This window comes from Globicephala melas, chromosome 17 (genome assembly GCF_963455315.2).
Source record: "Globicephala melas chromosome 17, mGloMel1.2, whole genome shotgun sequence".
Taxonomy (NCBI): Eukaryota; Metazoa; Chordata; class Mammalia; order Artiodactyla; family Delphinidae; genus Globicephala; species Globicephala melas.
In genome coordinates, this window is record NC_083330.1 from 434940 (window position 1) to 457497 (window position 22558).

Sequence of the window (22558 nt, forward strand, 5' to 3'; positions counted from 1 at the left end):
TTTTGATTAATTTATCTGTTTTTTCCTTTTCTTGTTTGTGCTTTTCCTGTTATACTTAAGAGTGCCAAATTGTCACTGCCAAATCCCAGGTCCTAAAGATTTACCCGTGTTTCTTCCTAAGTATTTTACAGTTTTAGCTCTTACAGTTAGCTCTTTGATCCACTTTGAATTAACTTTGTATGTGGTGGGAGGTGGAGGTTCCACCTTCATTCCTTTGCCATTTGTTGGAAAGACCACCGAATGGTCTCGGCACCTTTGTCGAAAAACAACTGACCACAGACAGCCTTTTATTGTTAATTAAATGGGAAAGTCCAACTCTTTTTCCTTCTTGTGAATCATTTCTACAAATTCCTGTTTGTTTTAGACCTCAACCAGAAAAATGTGAAAGCTGTGTCAAAGGTAACCCGATTTGCACACTTGTTAGTGAGCCGCCACCGTGCTCTCCGCACCTCGGGGCTATGCCGCCAGGGTCCCATTTGTCCTGAGAAAGGACAAGAGTAAGTTTAAAACCTAAATCTCCTCGGGCAGGTAAAGACATTCATGCAACAGTCTAGGAATGCGGTGCAGGGACCCCAGGCAGACTGGGAAGGGCTCCAGAGTTAGGACCTTGCAGGGAGGTGGAGAGGCCGGCCTCCTCAGGCCGTGGCCCTCCGTCTGTCAGCGCTGACACCACAGGCCGAGGATAAACATATGGTGTTCATTGATTCTTCTGGAAACGCCAGCGTGTTGGTGTGTGTTTGTTTCTTCCACAAATAACGTCTTACCAGGTAATAACTGCTGGATTGGCACCTGCTAACTTTCTCTTAGCATGATGTATCTTCTGCCGGGGATACCAGTTTTTTTCAGTTACATTTATTTCTTGAATCCATGATCCTCCTTTTCTTAGCATTTTCTGTTCAAAATTCTAAAGGAAAGGAACATGATTTTTTTTTCTCTGCTTAACAGTATACATGATCACATTCACACAGATTCAACAAGTAACGATCTTAAAATAAACAGAATCTCTGACTGGGGAGGGCGCCGCAGCTTTTTACGCAAACTCTCACGGCAGCACAGATAACAGTGACCACGACCGTGAGGGTCTTACCCTTAGGCTTAAAGGATCCTTCCCTGTGGAGGGTGCCATTGCTGTGCTCCCTTTTGGGGGGCAGTATCGTGAAGAACCCTTGAGATTTAAGAAAGCACGATCTGTCTTTATGATCAAGGAGGACTTTGTGTGGAACAGATTTTAAACTAAAACTTGTCTCAGAGAAACCAAACCCACCATCACCAAAGGGTTAAAAATACTCTCAAGTCAGTTTCCTCCAAACAGAAGGAACGTCTCATCTGCTTTTCAAGCCGAGCCAATGATCCCAAGTGTTCCTTCTGAGAAAGTGCTGTACAAAACAGGAAGTGTTTTAGTAATAAACACAACGCGACACATTCCCACCAGGTAACAGGAGATGTGGGTCAATCACAGGCACGCTGTAACAAAGGCACAAAGTGCGAAGAGACCACCGCACCTTCCAGTCAAAGGACGGCTCCTTCACAAACACGTCCATGGCGGTGGTGAGCAGGTCTGGGCGCGAGCGGAAAGCCCTCAGCGCACACACCATGGTGCTGCCCACGAGCCCCGTTTCTTTCAGTGGTAGCATCAGGGTGATAAACTGGCGAGTCAGACGGAAAGGCATCAGCTCAGGGACCGGCAGAAACTACAGAGAAAAGGACGTGTGAGAAGCAGTGGATGCGAGGGGAGGGCCCTTCCACGGCTGTCGCTCACGTGTGGGGAGCACACCAGCTCCTGCCACACGGATGTGAAGTCACTGTGCCCACGAGCAATGACACGGCCATGGAGACGGAGACTCGGAGCTTGATGTCAGGGAGGGTGTGCTTCACATCCACGCAGGATGTTTCCATGACGGGGCTTCATAGAACCTCCTCCCTTTTTACAGGATCACGTTTCTCTTAGCTCCGATTATCTAATCTATCAGCACACCTTCCACAACCTGTCTGCACAAGGCTGAAACACAGCTGAGATTTTCCCTTTCCACAAGAATGACAACGTCAACGACCATGCAAACCGACTGTATGCAGAGCGGTCGCAAAGCCCAAGGGCAACTCCAGCCCAGAGCGGAGAAGGGCACACTCACCTGGGTGGCTGATCCGAAAGCATGTCCGAAGTCGATCCCGATCACGCCGCCCGTCTCCAAGCTCACCATGAAGTTGTTCAGGTGCCTGTCTCCGATGCCCAAGATCCAGTGGCTGACGCACAGGAGCGCGTGGGAGCTGGCAAAGTGGTTGCGGAGAGCCAGGAAGGCCTCGGGGCCGGTGCTCATCTTCAGGAAGGCCCGCCTGCAGGGGGACAGCCGTGTGGCCTCTGCCCTCTGCCCCCGCCCCCAGCCCCCGTGAGCGAAGTCGGGAATACTCTTACTTTAAGAGATCGGCCGGCACTTTACTTTCTCTTTTTCTAAAAGATGTGACTGTTTCAGTGCGACTAGCTCCCCTATGATTTAATAATAGGAAATGTCCGATTAGAACGTCTCAGGACTTGAAATTTAAACCTCTTTGTTATACTGAAGCTCGAATATCAGATAACAGCTAGATTTTGATGATCTGAGGCAACACTTGCTAAGAAACAAAAGTGAGTACGCAACTTTGAGAAGAGTGAACTGGTCGGTGCAACACATACTTGAACATGAGCGCGTAGGCCCCAGGGTCACACCTTCCCGACATCCTCCTCAGCCAGTCTCTATACTCAGACGCTGGTGCCCGGGCGTCACTAACAAGTAGGGAAGAGAAATCAGCATTAGGAAGATGTCCAGGGTTGCTGATTTCAGAGGCAAACATCACCAGGAATTCACTGAAAAGTAGTGAAGAGTCAGGGAAAATAAACGTGACTTTAATCATATTTAATACTAGCACTGAACTCCAGCTACTCTGGGTCTAGGATTTCCACACACCATTATCCATTCTTAATCACTCCTCAAGAACCATGGCTATCTCCTGTGCAAAAGTTCAGGCGCAGAACCACCAGATACAATGAACGTCCCACTTCACACACAGGAACAAGATGAGCTGACGACGCAGGCATAGGGTCCCACACGCCTGACCCTGGGCGGGACCCCTCGCAGCAGGACAGCACCACGTGCAACTTTAAACAAGCACGTAAATCACTAAAGAAGCAAAATGACCACAAGCTACTTGTTGAAGACAGCCTGTCTGCTTCTGTCATTAAACACTGCCACGCTTGTTTTTTCTTTTAAACCATTTCCAGTATGCAGACACAGACAAAATCCACAGTGAGTGCCAAAAAGTATCTTCTTAAATGAGGATGGGTTTGAATTGAATTTGAAAAGCTTGTTTGCAATAATGTTTCACAGGCAAAAGGCAGTGTGGGGACAGGTGGAAACACTGTGTTACTTGTATGTTTAGCCACTTTTGCGTTTGCATCAAAAGTTTTAACAAGTTTTCCTTAAAAAAAATAATAATAATAATAATCACTAAAGACAGAACAACTTCACAGTATGTTACTTAGTAGTTAAATCCCTTAAGGTGAATCTTTTCTGAGTTGCTACTATGTTAATTTCACAGAGACCACTCCATTTCCATCTAAATTCTCTCCTAGTTTCAACCGGATAAAAGTCTTTAGGTTGGAAAACTGCAACATGTAAATTAAGAAAAAAACAGCAATGATCTTAGGAATGGGGGCTTGAAGTGCCTTGTTTTAAAAAGGTAGTGGGAAGTAATGTATACAATTCCATATGTGAAGAGCACTTTATACTCCTTGGACACCTGTGTTTACCGGATGCCTTTCACTCTCTCCCATCTTACAAGTGGGAGGCGGGGGGCGGGGGCCGTAGGAACCGGGAAGGTCACTTGTGCGAGTGGCTTGGGCCCCCTGGGCGTCAGCACAAGCACAAGCGAGAGGGGGGACTCCTGGCCCCAGGGTGCCGGTGCTGCAGGGGCAGCAGGAACAACTTTAGGCAAAAGACTCAAGTGAATGGAAGTAACGGTAAACACTGCCCCACGTAGCAACTACTGTCCAGGAACGAGAGCGTGACCGACGAGAACCCGCGCAGGCGCTCTCAGGAAGGGGCAGGGGTCCAGTAAGGAGAATCTCCTCGCCCGCCAGCCTAACGCTGGTCCCCCAAACGTGCCAACCCTTGCTTCAAAACGGCTGTAAGCCATGCTGTCCTTAGTTTTCTTTACAGAAACAAGGAACAAATTTTTTTAAAAACTTCCTGATTGAAAAATAACATGCTCATCGTAGCAAACCTGGAAAATAAAAAAGGATAAAGGAAAACAGAAAAAGCACCTGATTCATGACCTGGACCTACTCGCCCACCTGCGCCCCCCACAGGCCAGGGCAGCCTCACCTCTCCAGCCTCAGCTGCCTCGTCTGTACAGAGGTGACAACGATACTCACCTTCTTGCTTTTTGTAAGAAATAAATGACTTCATACACATTAAGAACTGAGACTAGTGCCACAGAAAATGTATAATTGAATGTTAGCTGCTAACCTTACTGTTTTATTTTCCTCAAAGAGTCTTCTTCCCCAAAGTTAATCCTTTTTTAAAAATTGTGATAAAATATATGCAACTACTGTTTAGAACCCTGGACTCCATTTCCTTTGTTCACCCATGGAGAGGCAGATGAAAGTACAGGCCAGGTGGCGGCCAAGGGCGCCAATGAAAGGGCCTGAAAATTCAGGTCCCTGGAGGCGGGGTGGAGGTGACCTGTGGGCTGGGGCGGCCGGGCAGGGCCGGGGCAGGGCCCTGGGACTCCAGGTCACCTGGTGTAGGCCGCCTTCTCCTCCCGTGACATGCTGCTCAGAAGGAGTTCCTTCAAGGTGCAGGTGCTTTCGATCCATTCAATTAGCCCCAACCTGAAAGGAGAGAACAGTCATGAACACCCCTGCCCTCGCTTCTCTAGAACACAGTTCTTCCCTTTCTCCACGAGGATGAACATCATGGGCTGAGCAGCGTCTGTGCTGTTGGCCTCTGTCCCGTGACACCTAGAACCCGAACCGTCACGGGACCCCCTCCTCCCCTTCCCAACAAAACCCCTTCCGGTCCTGTGCCCCCTGCGCCCCCATCGCCCGCAGGGGGCTCTGCGCACCTGGAGGTCATGGGCACCACGCGGTAGGTGGTCACCTGCAGGCCCCTCTGGCCACAGGCGGCGTCGCGGGCGAGCACCCCGTTCATGACCTGCAGCAGCTGGCAGACGCGCTGGTCCTGCCGCAGGTCCTCCCCGCCCTTCACCAGGAAGGCGTACTCGCGCTCGTCGTGCCCGCGGACCACGATGCGCATTGGTCTCCTGAGCGAGGCCATCACTTTCACCTTTAAAGGTCAAACGAAACAGCGTTTTCAGATGGGCCCGGGTCTCATCACCAGAGGGGAGACGAGGCCTGGGGCACGCCCTCCAGGGACACAGGAGGGCAACAGAGCAAAGGACAAGCGAGGGCACTGAGTCTCCTGGTCCCTGTTCCTGCCCGGCTGCCGTGCCAAGAGGTGCCAGGTTCCCGGTGACAAGTGAAGAGCTTATAGACACGCGTCCTCGGGGACAAGCCACACACGACATGTCCACTCGCTACAGGCACTTAAGACTCGTACGTTTGTCTCACACACACACACACACACACACACACACACACACAGAGTTTATTCTTCGAGTTCACTAGGTCCTTCAACATGACTGATGTTGAAAGACTGGAAACATTAAGGTCAGTAAATTCCCATCAGAAAACTTGTAACACAACCCTCAGAGAACCCCGTGCGCTTGAGACTGACATGGGGAGTGAGCTGCCTCTCCTGGAACCTGAGGAGCTGACGCCCAGCACCTACCCGCTCGTCGAAGCCGGCGATGCGGGCGTGGTACTCGGGCATCGGCTTCCCTCTGCCGTCGTACTGACCTGGGACAAACCACAGAAGCCTGACTCAGAGGCTGCAGCCTGCATTTAAAACACACCCGCTGGTCTAACAGGAGGGGAGTTTTAACTCCAAGTTTTCACTGGACGTATTTTTTTAAATGCTGCCATTTCTCAGTTTGACAGGCTAGTGGACGCCGCTTCCCGTTCGGGTGGAGCAGACAAAGGCAAACAGGGACGGCAGCGCCCCGGGCGAACACCCGTGCTGTTTCCAGCGGAGTCAAGCTGCATGTCAGGAGGCTCTGTTTTCGGTGGTTTTTTTGAAACTCATGGTATGTGATGCGCAGCTGTTAATAATAACAAAGGAAACTGTTTCTCCAAATCCCTTTCTCCCCACTGGAATAAGGACCTAAGTGACCAGAGTGAAACACTCGGTCTGGCAAATTCCACGGTGAAGACAGGGCGGGTCCTCAGTGCCACTCTAGCGTCCCTCCTGCCGGCACGTCGTGTACCATCATCTCGCTGCTTTAGGTGCGACCAGCGCACACCCCACAAAGCCGTGTGCAGGCACCCCGCGTTTTACTGCACTTCTCAGATGCTGCAGTTCCTACCATGCGCGGGTAGGTTCAGAGGACATTACCAGCTACCGTTATTAGTAGGTGGACGTCTGAGCACTTGTCTTAACCAGGAATATGACTAGACGTTTAATAAGCGTACTACTCAGAGTAATTATAGATTTTCCTAATGATGAAAAATATGTGGAATTTAAAATTCTTTTTAAAGAAAGAAAACTGTCAAGATCCCGATTTCACCATCTCAGAATCAAAAGTGCCGGCTGCAGCACGACTCTCCTCCAAGCACCCTCCTGCCCACCCCCGCCGCGCGGTGAACTCACCAGGAACCTCTAGCTCGGCCCTCAGGAACTCCGCCCTGAAGCTGCTCATCCAGGGCGAGCACTCCTTCAGGTTCCCTGGCGCCTTCGAGGCCCTGCTCATCCTCCCAAGCAGCGAGCTGGTGATGCTGCGGAAGTCCTGGAGCCTCATGCCAGGGAGCTTAGAGCCTCCTCTGCCGAAGTGGTCATCAAATTCTTTCCCAAAAGCCTGAAATTAATGATAATTTACCTGAAATATTAATGTTTAGCTGAACTTCTGAAGAAGTTCCAGGCTCACGAATCTTCATAATAAACAGGTGCTCAAGTTGTATTGGGTTTTTTCCTGCACTTTTAACTGACAGCTTCACTCTCCTTGAATGTTTCAACACTCTTAAAGCACAGTAGGCTGCCTTTGTTTTTGTCTTTGTGCGCCTTTGAGAAGATGGAAAGGATGACAGTCAGCGGTGACTTCTGAGCATAAATTCTTAATAAGGGCTTTAAACACATGGGGAAATCCTTTCACCTCTGTGTCCGTTGTACAGCTGCTGATCTGCACCATCATGACAATGGGAGTAAGTAGGAACAAAGTACAAAATAAAGGACATAATTCAATGGAAATGAACAGCCCAGGGACTGCCCTGCTGGCGCGGTGGTTAAGAATCCGCCTGCCGATGCAGGGGACACGGGTTCGAGCCCTGGTCCGGGAAGATCCCACATGCCGCGGAGCAACTAAGCCCGTGCACCACCACTACTGAGCCTGCACTCTAGAGCCCGTGCTCCACAACAAGAGAAGCCACCGCAATGAGAAGCCCGCGCACCGCAACAAAGAGCAGCGCCCGCTCACGACAACTCGAGAAAGCCCGCGCGCAACAACAAAGACCCAACGCAGCCAAAAACAAATAAACAAATTTTTAAAAAATGAACAGCCCGAAGTTCTTCCTCACAGCAAAGAGAAAAACATAAGAAAAAAACACTTTCCCTTAGTGAGGGTCTTTCAAGCCATTATTTTGGATCAAGAACCAGTATAAATAGCATTTGGGTAAGTTGTATTTCTAGAAGCGATTATTATTAGAAATTCCCTATCCTGGAATATATCACATCATTCTTTGTATTAGTTTCTACTCAAATATTTATTTAAATTATAACCCTGATATCAAAATTTAAAAAACAAGAAACAAAACTCAAGTGTATTACTAACAGTGACCTAAGGTGTCAAGATTCACCTGATCATCTTTAATTAGAAATGTTTTCCCAAATGTAGAACTAACCCCACATCATGAGCCTGGGATAAATGAAATATAAGCTCTGTTTTAGACAATCCACTACAGGAAAATTAACATATATAAAACACAGTTCTTCCTTGGTCTATAAATGGACTGAAAGTATAGAAACAGTCTGCAATCCTTAGAATGAAGGGAAAGATCAATCCGCATTTCCCAGCATAACCAGCACCAGCACTGATCCAGAGGGCACAACACCCCTAAGGGCCCCCTAGACTGAAACCTGAGGCAGTTCTGCTTTAGCGGATTAATATTTTAATTAACCGATGCAAACTGTGTGCTGATGTGGTGCGAAGCAGAAAGTTCCAGATGGACTGTCCCGGGTACTAGGAAGCAAGCTCTGGACAAACCGCGGCTGCAGCTGTGGGGGCGCTTCTGCCGGGCTCGGCCCTGCTGGGCGCGCGGAGGGCTGAGCTTGGCCGGGACAAAGCCCGCCAGGCTGCGGTTTCCAGGGTGGGGCCAACAGGCAGGCCCCCACCCCCCCTCCGCAGGAAGCTCACGGCGACCCCTCTGCCGCCCTCTCGGTTGGCCCTGGGCCGGCCACGTGCTTAGCACAAGCGGCGTGGCTCAGAACAAGGCCTGGCGAGCCCCAGACCCTGGCCGATTTCACACGTCAAGCCTGTTGAGGCCGCCATCCCTGCTGCCCGCTGCGGCTGCTCCTGCGCTGCGACCACAGAGGCTGGCGCAGCCCCAGCTGGGGACAGGGCGGACGCAAGCGCCTTCCCACCGACGGTTCCCGCTGTGGCCGCGGGCCCGCCGCCCTTCAGTACCTTCTCGGGACGTGGGTTGCCCGCTGGGGACCTGCAGTCACTGGGCAGCAGTGCTGTGAGGCTGACCTGATAGGACATGGGGTCGAACACGCGTCATAAAATGCAGTACGTGCCGAGGTTTAGGGTTTTACTGTCACTTGAGACACAGCCCGGGACACATTAGGCAGCAGGTAGTCCTGTCTGTTCCCACATTCAGACAGTGAAGGGAAGCTCCCCGAAGCAGGGACGACTCCCCCAGCCCTCCCCCTGGAGGTCAGAACCGTCCCCCGCCCGCGTATCCAGACAGAGACGCCAGAGGTGGGCTCCGCGGGCAGAGGTGAGTGGAGTCAGCCCTGCCCCCGAGTCTGACTCAGGAGGGCGCCCCGGAGTCACTGTGCCTACTGCACTGGAGCATCGCTCAGTGGATGAGGGACACACAGGCTGTGGAGCAACCCCCAGCACCCAGAGGGGAGGCACCGACACAGGCTGCAGCACGCGTGGCGCCGAGTGAAAGAAGCCGGGCCCCGCGGGACTTGTCCACGTGGAAGGTTGGGCAGGCGAGCCCCCGGGGGCCGGCAGAGCAGGGAGCGGCGGGAAAACAGCGAACCCTCGGGCATCGCACACTGACTGCACGCGCGACAGGGCGTGTGACCTATGTCTCGCTGAAGCACTTGGTACACCCCCAAGGGACAGAGACGCTCCTCTGCACCAGAGACGCGCGACTGGTGAGCACCGGGGCTCCTACACGCTCTAAAGCTTCTTGAGGTTTCGTGAACAGAAGCGGTTTCACCAAATTGTCAAAGCGAACTCAGCGTGACAAACGCAGGAGAGGTGCACACAGGTGCAGACGGAGGAGGCCCACCCCCGTCCCGGGGGTGGGGGGGCGGGGGTGGGGGTGGGAGAGGCCAGACGGGGGCAGGCGGGGAGCACCGCGTGCGTTCTCTCCCTTCCAAGTCTGGAGCAACTCTGAAACTGGAGCTCACGCTGACGCCACAGCTCTGTCCACACAGCACGTGTCAGGTGGCCCCGTGAACTCTCCGAGCCTTGGACAGAACTAAGTGCTCACAAAATGGTTACAACCTGCGGCAAATACAAACGTTTTCCTGGTCCGATACCCAAATCACTCTGAGGATTAAAAACATTAAACTACACATAACCTTCATATCTAAGAATCTGGCCATGAAGAACAGAATGTAACAGAAACCCTGAGGTTTTACCTGTGCCCCACTTGCCACTGTCTGACCTAACACACGCCATCAATATCTAACAGACACAAATCTAAGGGAAGTTTACAAATTCAACAGACATTTTATAACCAGAAGTATTAACACACCAGCAAATAGAAGCCCTCGTCTTCATAAAGACTGTAATCACCAAGCGGCTGCCGCCCCCCCGCACCTGGATAAACCTCCTTCGAAAACTCCCGAGACCTGGAGCCTGTGGGTCTCCCAAGGCTGCGTACATTCTCTCATACATCTTCTCAAGGTTCTTCTTATTTACAGGGTTCTTTTCTAGTTCAAGCTTGACGTCCTCCGTCCAGTCCTGTGCAGAAAAAAAGACACGTCAAGTTGGACTGCAGGCAGGTTGCACTGAGCCCGTGTCTTACGTGCGGGAAGCTGTTAACGCTACCTTAAAGAGCATCTCAGGGCTGGAGAGCTGCTCCAGGGCGTTAATGAAGTCCTGAACCACTCCTTCTCGATCTAACTTAGCTTTAATCCTACAAAAAATGACCAGGTTTAGGTGCTCAAACATCTTCCAAAGATCAAGGCCTATAATTTTTATGCATATATAATTATATTTATATATAAAACAATACATAACCAACCACACAGTCTAGGGAAGGAGCAATTTAAAAATTATCTCCAAAACAGATGAAGCACAAAGTGTGTCCTGTATCAAGAGATGAGATGAAAGCAAATTCTCAACATTTTGGCGCCCACGATCTCAAGTTCAAAAGGCCCCGCTTCTCAACAAACTTTCAACATTTCTCTTTGCTTTCTTTCTTTCTAAGGAAGCGATCACGCGGCAGCTGCCTCTGCTGAGACACAGGAGGGCACCACAGGGTGGGTGGGTTGCACGGCTGGCCCATCGGCGAGCCGGGATGAGGGCTGTGCCCCCCAGCCTTGTCCCACTCGAAATAATGAGGCAAATCAGCTCCTGACAGAGAAGGGCAACTAAAATGCCGTGCATTTACCAAGTATTCTTTCTAAAGTAAAACACTGCTGCCGGCTCTGGCAACTGTCCTCACTTACAGATCAACTGAAGAAGCGAAAAGGACACCTGGGCAGTTTACTGACTTAACGAAGAAGGGGGGCTTCCCGGAGATTTTAAACTACAGAACAATTTCAGGAACTGATTCCAAAAAGCATCTCATCTAGTCCGTCTCAACCAACAGATTACTAATGGTTAGCATAACCATCTCATGAATAACATTTTAAGATGAACTGTGTTTACAAAAGGAAATAAATTCTACAGCAAATAACACACCAGGGCAGATGCACCCAACAGACAGACATCTAGGCCTCCTGCCCTCCACGGCAGCTCTAATTCATCTGAGGACACACATAAGCGTCCCTGTGTCTGCTTTGACCACAGACGTTTCGATAACCTTTCAGTGTTGGATGGACCTAATTTTTCTTGTGTCACCTGGCCACAAAGTCCTTGTTCTTATGGCCAGCAGAAGTGTCTCTGAAGGCATAGCTTTCACTGCTTATCATGAACGGGTACACGATGGCCTGCGGGTAGTGGTCGGCGATGTCCGCTACGGTGCGCTGGATGGCGACCCCCTCCTCCTTGTCTAGCAAGGCCACCATGTGGCTGACCCAGCCGATGAAGTGCCAGCAAGGAATGGAAGAAATCTGAAACGGAGAGAAGTGAGTGATGAGCGGCACATGCAGCGCCCTCCCTTACAGAAGTGCGCTGTGTCCAGTATCAAAGCATAGCTGTATCTGCTACCGGCACTATAAAAACCGACAGACGTGTAGACAGAAAGTCTTCTCAGCCCTCTCGGTTCCGACCCACTGGGAACCATCGATTCTTCTGGGCCTTTTCAGGGCGTGTGCACGTGGACCCTTTCTTCAGAAGAATGGACCTGGAGGAGACTTGCTGTTGCTGGCTTTTCTTAGATCTGCCTCACTCCTTTTAACAGCTGTACCATATTCTGCTTCATTTCACAAGGGCTCTATGATGAACTTTTAGGGTATCTGCAATTTTTGCTATCCAGATACTACAATGCACAACCCTACGTTTATCTCTTTGTACTTGTGCTATATACCCATAGGAGAAATTCCTAAATGAGTTCCTAAATTCCTTTTTACTTTTAATGTGAACCTTAACAACTGTAAAAAACATTGCTAAATTTCCCTCCAAGATTTTTCAAATTTCCACTTCTAAAAGCGTAGCAGATCGACTACTTTCCAAAATCCTTTCCGACACTTGACGTGATCCATTTTTAAAATCTATTGTCAATCTGACAGTTTTTAAAATCTATTTTCAATCTGAGAAGTGAAAGATACCTAACTTTAATTTGCGCGTCTCATCATTAGCGAGGCTGGGCAGTCAGCGTTTACCTGCATTACGTGCTTTAACCACACGTGCGACGCCCCTTGCTACGAGTCTGTCTGTTGCAGACAGTGGAGACGCCTGCTCTCCATCTCCAGTATGTGTTGCAAATTTTTTCTCCCAGTTTTTTTTAACTTTGTATATAGCATTTTTTTAACAATAGAAGCGTCAAGTTATTTTCCTCTATAGCTCCTGGGTTTTGTCTCGTAACTCCAAAACCATTTTCAGATTTTGCTCAGGTTTTCCTCTAATGCTTTTCCAGGTGTTTATTTCAAGATAAACTCCGCTGCACTTGGAATGCTGGTATAAAGCCAGGAAGGACGGGAGGCTTGGGGGCCCTCAGTGCAAGGCCAGCTGCCCATCTCAAGGGTCATGACAACATCAACCCACCACTCCGTTCGTTTCCACACAAACTCAAAATGCTATCTTTATCATATACAAGTATGATTTGGGGGAAGAAAAGAACCATAACTTACTGAAATATTTCTTTACTTATCTTTGACGAAAATGCATGTGTACTGCATTTCATACCGAATTTACTTTAATCTCCTGTGTAGGACCTACTGAAAACCCTCACCTGTCCAAGCACACAGAGAACTGACTGCGGGCTCGGCGACCAGCACCGTCTACAGACCTGCTGTGCACCCCTTCTGAGCTATTACGTCATCAACTCAAAGCCTGGCCCTGTCTTCCAGTTAAACATCCACGAAGTCGCTAAGGAGCCTTTCTGATAACCCTCCCCTTTTTCCCCAATGCAGCCCCAGTGGAGAGGCCGGGATGGGGTGAGAGCGGGCAAGCGGGACGTGGGGCAGGAGCCCTGGGGGTTCCCGAGATGTGGAGCGTCGGGGGATGGCACCTGAAACGTCCCCCTTTTCTTGCTGCTGAACAGTGACCTGAGCATAAGGCCCCTGGACGTACAGACGCAGCTCAGCCCTGAGGGGCAGCCAGCTCCGGGTGGAGGGCTCACCTCCTCCCGTCTCGGTCCTCGTTCAGACGCGGCCTTCGCGTCAACACCCACAGAGCAAAGTGGGTGCATGGGAACACTCCTTTACACAGTTTTCAATGACACATGTTGTTGGGATGGAGCAAAACTCAGTGGTTATGAAAAGCCATTAACACACGCACCCCACACAACACATCTGTTAGTTCGGTCAAGTCCCCTCCGCCAGAAGGAAGACACCGACCTCTCTGGTCATGAGGCTCAGGGTCTCCTCTGGATACAGCTCAACGATCTGGAGGAGTCTGGGGAACTTCAGCCTGGCCTCGCTGGAGTGTAACTTCAGAGCTTTCAGCATCTTGTCCACCACGACGGCCGGATACGTGCGCAGTTCTGCAGCGTCCAGGACTACCGGGGACAGGAGAGGAGAGACGTGGTCACTACCCACACACAGACACGAGTGGCATGCTCAGCGCTGGCTGCTCTCCCCCGGGCTTCCTTTCTAACAACTACTGCAGCTCAGCAGACGGTCTCGGACTGCATGTAAGAGCTCCTCTCTGGGGCTTCCCTGGTGGCGCAGTGGTTGAGAGCCTGCCTGCCGATGCAGGAGACACAGGTTCGTGCGGTCCAGGAAGATCCCACATGCCGCGGAGCGGCTGGGCCCGTGAGCCTGCGCTCCGCAACGGAAGAGGCCGCAACAGTGAGAGGCCCGTGTACCGCAAAAAAAAAAAAAAAAAGAGCTCCTCTCTGACGCTGACCTCTGCTACCGGGTGAAGTAGTTTGCTTCCTGGGCTGGAACACGAGGGGTGGCCACAGGAGCTGGTCAGACACGCACCAGGGAAGCAGAGGGAGGGAGGGACGGAGACGCCCAACTCCGGTCCCACACCGGCCGTGGGGCATGGCCATGTCACAGCCTCTTAAACAGACAAGCCGTCTCTTAGAACACATGCCATTGAAAAACACACAGGAGAGCACAGGACCCGCAAGACCCTACATCTCCGGCGGGCATGCGCGGGGCTCACCGGGGGGGCCCTCCTCCTGCTTGCGGAGCCGCTGGTCACAGAACTCCACCAGCGCCAGGTAAGCCGCCACCAGCCCGCATGCAGGCTCCTGGCCCCGCGCCGAGCACCCGGCCTCCTCCTGTGCTGCCGTCCGCACGGCCTCAGAAAGGTGGTGGAACGCTCTCTGGTACAGGCCTGCCGCAACCTGGAACGCAGAGACCCCGGCAGGCTGTGAGCGAGACCAAGCTTCCTGAAGACCCTGCCCCCCTGGGACCCGTCAGCCACCGGTAAACAGAAAGCCGCTCGAGGGCAGAGCCAGGTCTGCCTGGACTGGGAAAGAGACGCCGGCCCTACGCCATCTCGGCGCCTGAACACCAACACGCAGGGCGTGGCTCAGGAAGGGCTGGAGGCTGGGGACACAAGTGGCGCGGGGAGCACGTGGGAACTCACAAACACACAGAACCACCTGAGCAGTGCCAACAAAGCAGGTGCTACACAAAAAAGCAGAAAAGCTGATTCTGCCCATAAGCTGGCGGGGTGTCTGAATGGCGGCCGGTGGTGAGATTCCACTAACAAGATTCACGGGAGAACCGTCCACATCAAGCCAACACAGACTTCTCACTATTAACACTAAAAGAAGGGTGTCGTTCAAATCAACAGGAAACACGGGGAGTAGGTCATTTTTCCAATAAGAAACCTGACTGCGTGTAACTGTCAAATGTGTCTTGAAAACACAAAGCGAGACTTGTCATTTCTTTCATGTAGCGGAGCCTGCGCGGTCGAGACAAACACACGACACGAAGCGCTCAGGCTCCCAGCGTCACTACCTTCTCTGCATCCTCTGAACTGGATCCCGAGAGCTCCACGACGCTCCTGGCCTTGCTCTCCTCGATCCCAGCGAGGCAGGTGGGCTCACTACTAAGAGCGTCGGCCATGATCTTGTACGCTGTGCCCACGAGAATGTTATGGTCACGGGACGCCACAACGTTTCTGCTCAAGTAGCTTGATGTGTTCTCACCTGCTGGATTACACACACGCACACAGGATTTTTTGAGAACTGAGTGAGTGACGTAAGTTACAAAGAAGATAGTCATAGTGTTCAAAGGTTGTTTTCTATTAAGAAACTAAAAGAAATCTTAAAGGTATAAGAAACTGACTTCAAACGTTGACTCGAGAATCTCTTGAACTCACATTAACGAACAATGTTCTTTGTCACCAGCGACCACGGCCCACCGAGGCTCAACAATTAAAACACCAAATAAACTTTCATTCAAGCATCACCCTTCTGCATTTTGTCCAAGCACTTCTTTGTGTTAACAGAGAACAGAAAGTGTGCTTTCTAATGCATTCGTGCATGTACATCAATAACGCTGATTTTTAAACTGATGCTGTGACCTACAGCTGACAAAGCAACAGAGACCACCGCAGTCCAAGGTCTAGTACTATGTCCGGCCGTGTGGCTCTGGGCAAGCCTACAGCGTGCAGAGGTCGAGAAGAGAAAGGGCCGTCACCCGGCAAGTCCTGCACGCACACCACCTGCTCCTCCAGGAGACGCTTACTTCACAGGGCCGTGACCGACGGCAGCCAGTCATTATCACGAGAACCGAGTGCCGTCTTCACGGCATCAAACTCCTCCTGCCCCCCCAGAAAAGCCTATAAAAAGAGCTGAGCAGTCACGGCGTCATTTTCCGATCCTGGGATCAACGTGGAAAGTGCTTCCCCATCCTGCCCACGAGTCGGGCTCGGGACCAGCGGGAGGCCGCAGGAAAGCCCTGCCGTGCACCTGGGACGTGCACACGAGAGCCGGGACCCACACACGGGGTTCCCGCTCAGCCTCACAGGCCACGTCATCACAGACAGAAGAACTGAGGAGGAAAAAGGCTCTCATGGCTAATTGTTTTAGGCAGTTCTTGTATGCAAACATAAAGTTTTCAAAATAATTAAACTGTTACACCCAAAATTTGGCTAAGTCTTAAAGAGAACATTTTAGAACTTCAACTTTAGTTTACAGATGAAGAAACAAAAGCTCCAGGAGTCCCATGCGGTAGCATTACTGGACACACGGCACCTTGGCGCCGCATGTTCAATAAATACTTAATAAAAGTTTTACAAATTTAATTCCCAACTGTCAGATAAAGCAGCACAAAGGATACTGCGAGAAGACACACAGCCACAACACAAACTGTGGGAGGAGAAGAGCCTCGTACCCAGCAGGGGCACCGTCTTCAGCGCCGCGCAGAGCTGCTCGGGCGGGCGCTGGGCCCGGGCCCGGCCGTGGCTGAGCCGGCAGTAGCTCTGCACCCACTTCACGAGCCAGTCCTCCCGTGTTTTTGACTCTCTGTGCAGCTCCTTCAGCAGTTTCAAGGCAAGCGAGAAATTATTCTACACGGCGGAAGAGAGAAAGCAGAAAGATGACACAGGAGGATGATGAGAAGTCAGGTCGCTCTACGAGAGGAGCTTCTCGCTGGCCCGCAGTGACCCATCACCTTAGCTTTATCGTGGGGACAGATACACAGTCCAGAGTCTCCGGGACACTCACGCAGCGGGGCACCCCACGGCTGCCGTCTGATTCCGGGACTCTGTCGTCCGCCAAGAAACCCTCCATCCACAGGCATCTGCTCCCCTCCCCCAGCCCCCAGAGACTACAGCCTTCTGCCCCGGGTCTGCCCATTCTGGACACTTCCTACCCAGGGAGTCAGCTGTGCTCTGACTTTGTGCCTGGTGGTGTGTATCAGAACTTCACCCCTTGCTGTGGCTGCGTAACATGCTACTGCGTGCATAAACCACAGTTTATTTATCTGTTTATCTACTGATAAACCTTCGCATTGTTGCCACCTTCTGGCTATTCTGAATAATGCTCTTTTTTCTAATTTCAATGAACATAAAGGATCTGTATACAGATTTCTGTGTGGACGTTAAGTTTTCATTTCTCTTGGGTATATACCGAGGAGGGGCACTGCTGGGTCAAACGGTAACCCTCTGGCTTTTGGAGGAGCTGCCAGACTGATCTCCACGGTGGCTGCACTGCTCACCTCCCTGCACGGAGGGCCGTCCCTCTACTCCAGCCGTCCTGTGGGTGTGCGGCGGGACCTGGCTGTGGTTTGACCTACATCCTCCTGATGACTCGTGGTGCTGAGTGTCTTTTCTTTCCTTCTTTCTCTCTCTCTCCCTCTCTTTCTTTCTTTCTTTCGCCATGCCACACGGCTTGCGGGATCTTAAGTTCCCCAACCAGGGATCGAACCCGTGCCCCCTGCAGTGGAAGTGCGGAGTCCTAACCACTGGACCGCCAGCGAAGTGCCCTGAGTGTCTTTTCATGTGCGTACTGGCCACTTGTGTGTCTTCTTGTGAGAAATGTCTATTCAGATCCTTTGCCTGTTTTCTCACTGGGTTGTTTGACTTTGTGTTGTTTGGTTGTAAAGAGTTATTTATGTATTCTGGATAAGCGGACCCTTACCAGATACATGATTTCCAAATATTTTTTCCCATCATATGGGTTCTCTCTTCACTTTCTTGAGTGTGCCATTTGAGGCACAGAAGTTTTTAGTTTTAATATACGTTTCTCTGTTTTTTATTTAGTTGGTTGTTTGGGGATGTCTTTTACATCTAATTCTCTGCTGAGCTTCAAGGACACTGACATCAGTCCTATGCGTCCTTGTTACGACCCTTCCAACCACTCAGGCCAAAAGTCCAGCCACCCTTGTCATTCCTGCAGTCTCTGGCCTTATTACATCTGCGTATAAGAGTGTACATTTCACACAGTTCTCATCCCCACCAGCACGTCCAAGACCTTCGATGACCTCCTAGTCTCCAGTCCCTAGTTCTGGGCCACATGCTCTACAACCCACCTCAAACCAGCATCACGAGACAAGCCGTCCGCCCACGGCGGCGTCCACAATTCCCAGTTTCTCCCCTTGGGATTCTGTTTAAACGTATCTCCGTGCCTTCCTCTCCTACCACCCCCAAATGCCCCCCCCCATGGGGCCCTCCTGCCCCCTCTTCTCGTGCCCTGCCCCCAGCAGCGGGGAGCACCCACTGCACCCCCGCCCCGGGATGCGCCCCTCACTTCCTGCTGAGAGGCCACATGCACCACCTCAGCCCCGGGCCCCGGCCACTCCCTGCTGCACCCGGAGCTGAGGGGATGGAGGGCGAAATGGCCAGGGCCTGCTGGAAAAACAGCATCTCCTTTTTCTCTGCAGGAAACAGTGAGGGAAGACACTACCTGAGTCCAGAAAGTGGGGAGGGGGCACAGCATCCACAACTTCAAGGGGAGAGCCTGGGGAGACCAGGCGAGGGGGCAGGGCCTCCTCGGTGGAGTATCTGAGAGCATCTGAAGGCCAGCTCGTGCAGAACTGAACGCAGGGAACTGACAGAGTTATTACTTCCTTTATTCACTTAGGCTGCTGTTATGGGAAATATAAAAATTCCTGATACAAGACCCATCTCAAAGAAACACCTATAAATGAGCCTTTAAACCCACAAAACAAATATTAATTATTTGTACTAGAATAATATTCTTTGCTTTATAATAGCAATCAATATAGGGTCATTAAAGCAGCAAGCTCCCCTAGTATATCCAAATATGATCTAATTACATGAAAAATATAATTTAATACAGTTGAAATGCTTATATGCAACTTTTAAGCAAACCGCACTTTTATCAAGAAAGGACCTTATTATCAAATGATAGATTTCCACAAACTAAACCTAAATATAATTTGTTACTACCTGGCAAGCATTCATTTTGTTAAACAAGAGAAAACCTTTTCTTTATAAGTAAAGCAGAGAATAATCATTTTGAAATGATTAACAAGTGTATAATAAACTTTAGAGGCTTTCTGGAAATTTTTAAGTAAGTATTTCTTCAAGTGTACTTCCTTATAGAGAAAAAAAAATACTAACTACTCAACTATCTCTAAGCTTCAGATTTTAAAGAAAAGCTAAGTTTAAAGAACGCCAGTTTTGGATCGTCCGTGACCCGGGCGCGCCCACCTGCTTCCGTGCGCTCTCCACCATCTGCAGCCTCATGGAGAACCTGCAGCTGGCGATCAGAGACCGAGCAGCTTCCTCCGGAGCCTGCACGCCCGTCCCGTCCGCATCCTCACTCACACCACCATCGTCCGGAAGGAGAGTGAGCTTCTCCTCTATTTTGCTGAGAAAGAAACATCTACATGCAACAAGGAAAAATAAGAATTAATGCCGGACTCATAAAAGAAATCTCTGACATTCAGGAAGCTGCTGGACAGCATTCAGACAGAAATTCTACAGTTGTTAAAATTTTGCTCATTTTTTAGACTATAAATATACACTCTCAGAACTGGACTTAACCCCCATTTTAATTAACCAGCTCTTGGAAGATCACTGAGGGTATTTCAACACAATTTTCCAGACAGCATCTACTGCTTCCACCTCCACAAAGTAAAGTATTCACACTCGCAACCTGCTCTCTTAACAAATGGACAGCACACCCCGTGTTGAGTCAACACCATTTTTCTCCTTTTATCTCTGAATCTAAAGTCTTCGTCACATACGTGGACAGTGTCAAGCAGCGGGCAGGTTACCACCACCGAGAACAACGGCTGTATCACATGGACGGCCAGAAGGTTATTCTTATTTGTATCATGATTTACATATTTGACTTGGTTCCCATGATTCTAGTTTCATTATTTTCATTGTCAGTAACACGGACAAAGGGCCTGAACATACAAAATTCACCCCAATTAATAATCAACTAACTTTCTGTGCATCTGCGGACTAATTTCAATTTCTTAGAAACACTGTAGCCAGATAAACTAGCAAGTCTCACACCTCTCTTGCTTATTTTTTTCATTTTTTCCCAACAAGCAGCCTCCCCAGCCACGGATCTGCTCCTGTGCTCCCGACCCCATGACCACCACGCAAGTGCCCACTTCCTTCCCAAGAGCTAAACAAGCAAAGGTGGGGGACCCTGGGTGCTGGGTAAACACCTGGAGAAGCAACGCGTGAACAGGAATGTCACCCTGCGGCGTGAACGAGGGCCTGGGCTCCCAGAAAGTGGGGCAGCAGGGGACAAGGACATGCCGTCACCAGCGAGAAGAGTGCATTCCACTCCGCGAGGCAGAGTAGCCAGGAAGTCCCAGAGGGAGGGCACAGGTGAAACAAAGGTGGTATCCGCCATGCTCTTGTGTCAGCCCTTGGAGGAAGGAGCCCGGAAAGAGCCATCTTGGTAAAAGTGACAGAGCCCTGGCTCTGGTGAGGCCACAGGAGGCGCCACAGCCGCCCTTCTGCTGGTGACGGCTAGAAACGGGGTAGTATGCAATCACAACCACCCAGGGGTCTGAGGGTCAGCAAGAGACGGCCACCTTCAAGGACGCGGAGACCAGGAGAAGGTTCTGCCACTGTGGTGAGTGTCCTGCTTTTCTCTGTCTTCTCCCAGTTCTGCCACAAGGACAACCACAACGTGGAGCGTGGCAGCCTGAGTACGAAGACTCTGAAAGAAGCAAGCCCTGTTGTGTTGTGCCCGGAGGAACCAAAGGCTGCAAAGGGAACCCTGCAGGGGAGAGAGTGGACAAGGGAGCCTCTAGCTCCAAACAAGAAGCCGCGTGGGCCGTGGCTACCCCGCGACGGGCACGTGTGCAGGACTGACTCGAGAGCTGAACTGAAACCTGAGCCAGGAGAAAGCGAGAGCCCAGGTGCAAGTCTAAGGGGCTGGCTGCTGCAGGGTCAGAACAGCCCACGTCCCCTGGGAGCTGTAAAGGGGCTCAGTCTACACACTTTCTAGGACACAAGCCAAAATTCACCGAGATCCAAAGAACCCAAGAAAGTGTGCCTGTTTTCAGTGACAAGGACAGTAAGCAGATGTCGACTCTGAGATGACCAATAGGTCGGCAAAGGTCATACAAGGACCTTTAAACAGCTATTTTAACCATCTCTAAGGGGTCTAGAAAAATACACATGGAATAAACGAAAAGTAGGTATCTCAGCAGAGAGGGAGTGTAAAAAGAGCCAAATAGAAATTTTACTGAAAAGTACCTGGAATAAAACATTCACTAGACAGAATTAAAAGAGGAAACGACAGTGAGTTTGAAGACAGATCAACAGAAATGATCTAATCTGAAGAATAAAGAGAAAAAAGATTGAATGAAAGTGAACCTGTGGGACAATGCCAAAAGGTCTAATATATGTGTAATTGGCATCCCACAAACAAGAAAAATTGGGGCAAAAAAAATACTTGAAGAAACAATAACAGAAAATTTCCCAAATTTGGTGACATATATGTACAGATTCAAGAAGCTTGGTGAAGCTCAAACTGGATAAATTCAAAGAAAACCATACACAGACACATCATAATTAAACTGATAACCAACAATTAAAAAAACAATCTTGACACTGGCCCCCAAATATGACACATTACATATTGGGGAATAACCATTTGAACAAGCATGACCTTCCCTTTTGAAACATAGAGGACAAATGATCCCCCAGTACTCTATACCCCGAGAAAATATTCTTCAGGAATGAAGTGAAATAAAGACATCTCAGGCAAAGGAAAAGCAAGAGAATTCATCACAGGCAGACCTGAATTCCAAGAACTGCTAAAGGAAAATCTTCAGCTGAAGGGAAATATTAGAGGAAAACTTGGATCTTCAGGAACAAATGATAAGCATCAAAAATGGTGAGTGCAGGGCCTTCCCTGGTGGTCCAGTGGTTAAGACTCCGCCCTTCCACTGCAGGGGGCACGGGTTCAATCCTGGTTGGGGAACTAAGATCCCACATGCCACGCAGCATGGCCCGTCCGCAAAAAAAAAAAAAGGAAAGGAAAGGAAAGGAAAAAAGAAAGAGAGAGAGAAAGAAAGAAAAAGAAATGGTGAGTATAAAAGACTGTTCCTTGTAAGCTCTGAATCATGTTAGACTATTTAGAGCAAAAATATATTATCTGTTAATATTTTCACTGTTACTTCATGTATATATATATATATATACACACACACATATACACATGAAGTACACACGTCAATATGTCTTTACTGCAACATAAGCTAAAGTGCACGTTTCATCAGGAAGACACAGCAATTATCAACATGTATGTGCCTAATAACTGATTATTAGGCAAACAGACAATTCTACAATCACAGTAGGAGGTTTTGAAATCCCAATCTCAACAGCAGATGGAACTAAACAAAAAAATCACTAAAGACATGGAAGATCTGAAAAACACAATTGACCACCTCGATCTAAATGAAAATTATAAACATTCTGCAGTCCAAGAACTGCAGCATACAGAGGATTTTCAGGTGCACATGGGATGTTTACTAAAGTAGACCATACACTTGGTCAT

General features: G+C 49.9%; 2 protein-coding genes across 9 annotated transcripts in view; one reads left to right on the plus strand and one right to left on the minus strand.

Annotated features, from left to right (window-relative positions):
• The window catches only part of SPIDR (scaffold protein involved in DNA repair), a 403848-nt gene extending 386714 nt beyond the window's left edge, over positions 1 to 17134 (plus strand). For 4 of the 6 annotated variants that reach the window (XR_009559681.1, XR_009559679.1, XR_009559677.1 and 1 more), the window contains 2 exons: positions 6024 to 6177; positions 12864 to 17134. The gene's annotated coding sequence lies outside the window, so the exon portion shown is untranslated. Of the gene's footprint in view, positions 1 to 6023; positions 7756 to 12863 lie in introns of all 6 variants that reach the window. The other 2 variants (XR_009559678.1, XR_009559680.1) reach the window with 2 other exon arrangements.
• PRKDC (protein kinase, DNA-activated, catalytic subunit) overlaps positions 1 to 22558 on the minus strand; it is a 159294-nt gene that overhangs the window by 11444 nt on the left and 125292 nt on the right. For 2 of the 3 annotated variants that reach the window (XM_060287680.1, XM_060287681.1), the window contains exons 69-85: positions 19234 to 19408; positions 16452 to 16626; positions 15072 to 15265; positions 14266 to 14449; positions 13491 to 13651; positions 11392 to 11603; positions 10375 to 10462; positions 10144 to 10287; positions 6741 to 6945; positions 5823 to 5890; positions 5098 to 5318; positions 4772 to 4864; positions 2669 to 2758; positions 2411 to 2482; positions 2130 to 2331; positions 1503 to 1691; positions 765 to 904 (exon numbers count right to left, since the gene is read on the minus strand). In XM_060287680.1, the coding sequence (XP_060143663.1) occupies positions 765 to 904; positions 1503 to 1691; positions 2130 to 2331; positions 2411 to 2482; positions 2669 to 2758; positions 4772 to 4864; positions 5098 to 5318; positions 5823 to 5890; positions 6741 to 6945; positions 10144 to 10287; positions 10375 to 10462; positions 11392 to 11603; positions 13491 to 13651; positions 14266 to 14449; positions 15072 to 15265; positions 16452 to 16626; positions 19234 to 19408 (2613 nt within the window). The remainder of the gene's footprint in view (positions 1 to 764; positions 905 to 1502; positions 1692 to 2129; positions 2332 to 2410; positions 2483 to 2668; positions 2759 to 4771; positions 4865 to 5097; positions 5319 to 5822; positions 5891 to 6740; positions 6946 to 10143; positions 10288 to 10374; positions 10463 to 11391; positions 11604 to 13490; positions 13652 to 14265; positions 14450 to 15071; positions 15266 to 16451; positions 16627 to 19233; positions 19409 to 22558) is intronic. The other variant, XM_060287682.1, reaches the window with a different exon arrangement.